The 5336-nt window shown below is 61.4% G+C and overlaps 3 protein-coding genes across 3 annotated transcripts; 1 reads left to right on the top strand and 2 right to left on the bottom strand.

Moving 5' to 3' along the window:
• Positions 1–1572: 1572 nt before the first annotated feature.
• Positions 1573–2962, bottom strand: GGTG_07948 (hypothetical protein; the record flags this gene model as incomplete). Its single annotated transcript, XM_009225780.1, has 3 exons — positions 1573–1682; positions 2570–2773; positions 2836–2962. The coding sequence occupies 3 exons, from the start codon at positions 2960–2962 to the stop codon at positions 1573–1575; spliced, it is 441 nt and encodes a 146-aa protein (XP_009224044.1).
• A 414-nt stretch (positions 2963–3376) lies between these two features.
• Positions 3377–4834, top strand: GGTG_07947 (hypothetical protein; the record flags this gene model as incomplete). Its single annotated transcript, XM_009225779.1, has 1 exon — positions 3377–4834. The coding sequence occupies exon 1, from the start codon at positions 3494–3496 to the stop codon at positions 4832–4834; it is 1341 nt and encodes a 446-aa protein (XP_009224043.1). The 5' UTR covers positions 3377–3493.
• GGTG_07946 (hypothetical protein) lies at positions 4802–5217 on the bottom strand (the record flags this gene model as incomplete). The annotated part of the gene is made up of 2 exons (XM_009225778.1): positions 4802–5146; positions 5206–5217. 2 exons carry the CDS (start codon positions 5215–5217, stop codon positions 4874–4876), a joined length of 285 nt encoding a protein of 94 aa, XP_009224042.1. The 3' UTR covers positions 4802–4873.
• Between the last annotated feature and the right edge of the window lie 119 nt (positions 5218–5336).

The following is a 5336-nucleotide window of genomic DNA, read 5'->3' as shown; positions in this document are numbered from 1 at the left end:
GCCCATCGAGGTAAATGGAGGGGGGCACTAGGGGGGTGTGTGGTGTGGTGGTGTCGTGGGCGGGCCGTAATACCACCTACGTAGGGTGAGCTCGTCGGCGGGGGGTGGGGAGGGTGAGAGAGCTTGTACGGTCCTTCGGGACTCCAGGTTGGAAACAACGAGGCTCAAACGCACAAGGTGAGAGAAGGCAATGAGGCCTTCGCGATTGGGACGTCAGCACGGAGCATCCCCATCCTGACTCGGCGGAGTTGCCCCCCTCGGCGGGGCTCCCAAGGATGGACATTAACAGCCCGCTATATATCACGTCCATTTTTAGTTGGTTGGTGGTTTGTAAGCTTCCAAGTGGCGAGCGCCCACACACCACACACCTCCTTCATGACCACTTTGATCAGATTAATGGGTGGGGGGCAAACAACCTGCGCTGGCGGCATCTGCTCTAGGGGTTCGAGCCTGATTTTTTTTTGGGGGTTGCGTCCATGCGTGCATCCTCGTGTCCGCCTCACTTCTCCCCTGCTCTGTCCCCTCCTTCAGAAGAAATTCCCGACCCTGCAGGCTCTCTCGTCCTATGGAGGAGCGACTGCAGACCAGACGTATGGACTTTGTTCTGGAAGGATCGAGGGGTGGCGTGTGCAGATTCCCCAAGAGGCGGTGGACAAGGGGGTGGTTGCGTGCCCGGTCAGCAACAACAGCAGAAGCAAGTGTCTTGTTTTGTGTGTGTGTGATATATAATATGTGTGTGTGTGTGTGTGTGGCCCATCACAACCAGTCAGTGAGCCTGGCTGGGGTCCTCGACCGCCTGTTGGCTGCTGCTCCGTACAGTGCACCGACTCGCCTTGTTTTTATTTTCTTCTGCCGATGTCTGCGCGGTTCCTGGCCTGGTGGCACGATGTCTCGCGGAGCGCCCGCTCCCCGGCGCTGGGGGTGGGACACAAGGAGCGTTGAGACACGGAGATCCGAGGGGAGTTGGGTGCTCGCTTGGTTCAAGTTGTTCGGTGGCGCCGGAGGATGCGATCTCGTCCAACTCGATCTCGCCTACGGAGGGCCGTCTGTGTCTCGCATCGAGCTCAGCGTCGCCTCAAATGTCTCGCATGCCCGCTAACGGGGGAGGATGGGTGCTATATCTCCTCCCCCCCTCCCTTTTCTCGGGTCCCATGAATCCAGGACGCGGCGCAACGTTACTAGGCTAGGGTTTCTTTCCTTCTTTCGCCCGCGTCGTCTCTGCAGACCACTGGCTCATGCGCACATGGGGTGGCGTTGGTCTCGGGTCATCCTTGTGCCCATGTGGTGCTTTTGTCCCAAGTGTAGATAGGTAGGGTGGTAGGTAGGTAGGTATGGCTTGAATCGAACCACATATGTACCTTCTCTTATCTGAATGATGATGATACCTTGTGTTCTTTGCGTTTTTATTTCACTATACGGATCCGTTCCGGCTACAAACTCCAGGCCTTGTCCACCGTCCTTCTGTGCCTGCCCGACCCCTTCTTCGGCCTGGCTAGCGCCGCACACCGGTCGCCGCATCGTGGCGATTATGGCACATGCCTTCTTCTTTGCAAAGTCGAGCATATACTGGGACTAAGCGTTCTGGCCGCCGCCGAGCTCCCCGAGGAGCGCCTGTAGCTGGGCCAGGGCCACGTTGACTTTTCCGTCGCCGAGTTGATGTGGTAAGCCCGGCTTTGAGCTCACTGTTCGGTCGCGCCTAGGTACTGCATAATGTTTGATCCCATGCCGTTTACCTGAATCTTGACTTTGCCAGTACCAAGAGCGGTGCCATCGTGGAAACGGTTTCGCTCGAAGCGTGAGTGACAGTGCCTGGCTGTCCTCAGCAGGAACGGGATGTTGCTGGAAGGAAGAAAACAGGGGGGACAGGCCATCCCCCGGAAACGCCAAGAAGGCACATGAGATCGCAGCAAGTGCCTGACGAGGATCTGATATCAATATCAATATCAAATGAGGGCGAGGTGGACACCGTGTCTCGCTCCTGCCTACTGCCACTGCCGCTGTTCTATCCCCACCATTGAACTCGAACACTACAGGTTACAGCCCTTTAGTTGGGGGGCTATGGAGCCAATCAACGGACTGGTTTCGTGCTCAATCAGGGGAATGAAAGAAGTGAGCCGTGCTTTCACTCTGTACCTGGCGTCGTTGGCCCGCCGTCGGAAGCTCTTCCGAATTCTTTATGGCTTCCATATAAAGAGATGAGCTAGCCAAGACGCTGGCTTCGGGCCTAACCTCCAGCCTTGCCGTCGTCTCGAGTAGGGTTGAGGGTAGTCAGGGCTCGGTTTGGTTGGCGGTGGAGGGCATGAGAATATGTGAGCTGAAGCTTGCGAATTATGGCCTCCCAGCTGGAACTCCAAAGCCCAAGTCAAGCACCAGAATCACGGCTCTCCCCCCTCTCAGAGCAGAATCTTGGTACGCGGAGTCAATCTCGTGACACTTTTTGTCCGACCATTTCCTACAAAGACACAACCTGAGGCATTCGGGGGTCACCCCCGAGTCGTTCCGTCCGAGTCCATAGGGAAGAGGCCGCCGCCGTGCATGGAAAGCACACACCCAGGGCGTCACCTCTTACCAGCCGCTCCCTTCATGGCCGCAGTCACACCGCCGCCAGCGTGCCCGGCGAGGCGTATTACCTTCCGCACCACCGGGGATTGCTTCAGCAAGCCGTCGAGCAGGTGGCGGCCCAGGAGCCCGCTGGCGCCGGTGAGCACGACAGCCTTGGGCTTGGGCTTGGCCGAGGCGGCAGCGTCGACTGCTCCGCCAATGACCTCTGCGACTAGGGTGTCTCCCGCAAGGCCAACCAGCTGGCCTGTCGCCCGAGTTTAATATCAAGAATACCGGCTGCTGGGGTGTTCATTTGAGCGGATGATCCAATCTCTGTGTTGGATATGTCTTGCCAACATTTCCCCTTGTCGCCCAACTCCCAGTCCCGTTGGGCGGCATCTCCCCAATCCGGGAAGTGCATGGATACTGTCGACCTGCGATAAACCTGCCCACTACCATGTATTGCCCGTGGAGTTGCTGTGCTCCAGCAGAGAAGGGAGGATTTGGCTGAGAATTGTGCAATGTGCCGCTAGCACTGACATGTGGGTGTTCCTTTTTTCGGATGGCTGGAAAAGACGGCAAAGTGGCATCATCCATGGTGTTTTGAAGAAATCGATGACAATCTGCCATCTCTGGCTTGGAGCGACCCCCTGGCAGCAGCGTCCAAACATGCAAAATTCCACAGCAACGTATCTCTCGTATTTCGTATCTTGTTTTCGCGGATAGCCGGTGTATCCGGGTGACCTGATATCGCCTTGTAAGCCCGGCCACCCGCGGCCCCCCGAGCACTGACATGGATGCTACGAACCTGCCATCGGACCACCCAGATTCTCAGGATCCGGACCCGGTTGCTGGGTGTTAAGCTTAATCGGGGCTCGGCGACCCCACAAAACAAACGTCATCGGATAGTGAGGTGGGAAGAATAGCCGATATTCAGACGCTCGCAGCAACCATGTATTGGCCCTATGGCACCCGTGCAGTCAAGATGTCAGTCCGCGGGTGCCGTTGCGCCGCGGTGATGAGGTTGGTGGTGATGGGGAGCGGGAGTGGGAGCGGGAGACTGGATGGCCCCGTCCCCGTCTTTGTTGGGTATATGTACCTCGCCTGGCCGGGACTCCTTGATGGCCTCACAGACTCGGCAGCAGCAGAGGCGCAAACAAACCCCCCAAGACATCCGCCAAGCCTCTGCTCTTTTCCCCCTACTCTTACACGGCACACCATGCCCATCCCCATGGCCGTCTGGGCCGCGGCCGCCGTCCTGGCCGCCTACGTGCTCTACCGGCGCCTCCTCCCCAAGCCGATCCCGGGCGTCGCCTACAACCCCGAGGCGGCGGTCTCCATGCTCGGCGACCTGCCGTCGCTCCTGCGCGACAAGGACGGCATGTTCGAGTGGATGGTCAAGCAGGCGGCGCGGCACCCGGACAGCCCGCTGGTGCAGGTGTTCCTGCAGCCCTTCGGCGGGCGGCCCGCGGTGCTGCTGACCGACTTCCGCGAGTCGCAGGACATCATGGTGCGCCGCGGCCGCGAGTGGGACCGGTCCGACTGGACCATCGACCTGCTGGGCGCGCTGCTGCCCAAACACCACATCAACCTCAAGACCGGCCCCGAGTGGAAGGCCCACCGCCGCCTGCTGCAGGACCTCATGACCCCGTCCTTCCTCGACCGCGTCGCCGCCCCGCACCTCTACGCCGGCTTCGTGAACTTGGTCGACCTGTGGCGCGCCAGGGCGCGCGTTGCCGGCGGGAGGCCGTTCGCGGCCGAGGCCGACATCCACCACGCGACCCTGGACGCCGTTCTCGACTTTACCTTTGGCAAGAGCTACCCGCACCGCGCCATCCCGCCGCAGACGCAGCACCTACTCTTGACCGAGCCGTCGGTCTCCAATAGCAGCAGCAGCAGCAGCAGCAGCAGCAGCAGCAGTACGGCCGACACGCCCCTCGAAATCACGTACGCGCCGGTCCACGAGGCCATCGGGTTCATGCAGCACTGGACCGAGAACTTCAAGCGCGTGCTCGACAGCCCCTTCCCCGGCACCTACTGGCTGTTCCACAGCATGAAACCGTCCGAGGTGCGCTTCCGTCGTCGGCTCACCGCCTTCATCGACGGTCAGATCGACATGGCCGTCGAGAGGCTCGAGTCGCGGCGAGGAAAGAAGGAGGCGGGGGATGGCGACGACACGGCCTGGGTCGGGTCCGCCCTCGAAATGATGGTGCACCGCGAAAAGCTCCTTGCCGAGGCGGAGGGTCGCGAGCCCGTGTTCAAGTCGCAGGTTATGGAGCAAGAGGTACGTTGAGCCACCCCCCGCTCGCCCCGGGACAACTTGTAGAACCCTCTAACCTCTCGTGAACAACAGACGGTCGGCTTCGTCATCGCCGGCCACGACACCTCCAGCACCACCCTCCTCTGGGGTCTGAAGCTGCTGGCCGACCACCCGGCCGTCCAGACCAAGCTGCGCGACGCCCTCCGCGCCGCGCACCCGGCCGCCGCCGCCGAGGGGCGCCTGCCGTCGGTCGAGGAGATCGCATCGGCCGACGCGGCGGCGGCGCTGCCATACCTCGAGGCCGTCATCGAGGAGATCCTGCGCGTCGGCGGCACCATCCCGGGGCTGGACCGGACGTGCGCCCGCGACTCGGTGGTGCTGGGCCGCGTGCTGCCCGCGGGCACCAATCTCATCATGCTCTCCCGCGGGCCCTCCTTCACGGCGCCGCCCGCCGCCGCCGCCGCCGTCGATGAGGCCCTGCGCAGCGACACGTCCCGCAAGGTCGCGGCCGCCGGCGGCGCCGCGTCCCGCCCGG

This window comes from Gaeumannomyces tritici, assembly GCF_000145635.1.
Source record: "Gaeumannomyces tritici R3-111a-1 unplaced genomic scaffold supercont2.4, whole genome shotgun sequence".
NCBI lineage: Eukaryota > Fungi > Ascomycota > Sordariomycetes > Magnaporthales > Magnaporthaceae > Gaeumannomyces > Gaeumannomyces tritici.
Note: the sequence above shows the minus strand (reverse complement) of the source record. Positions and strands in the feature narration are given on the sequence as shown.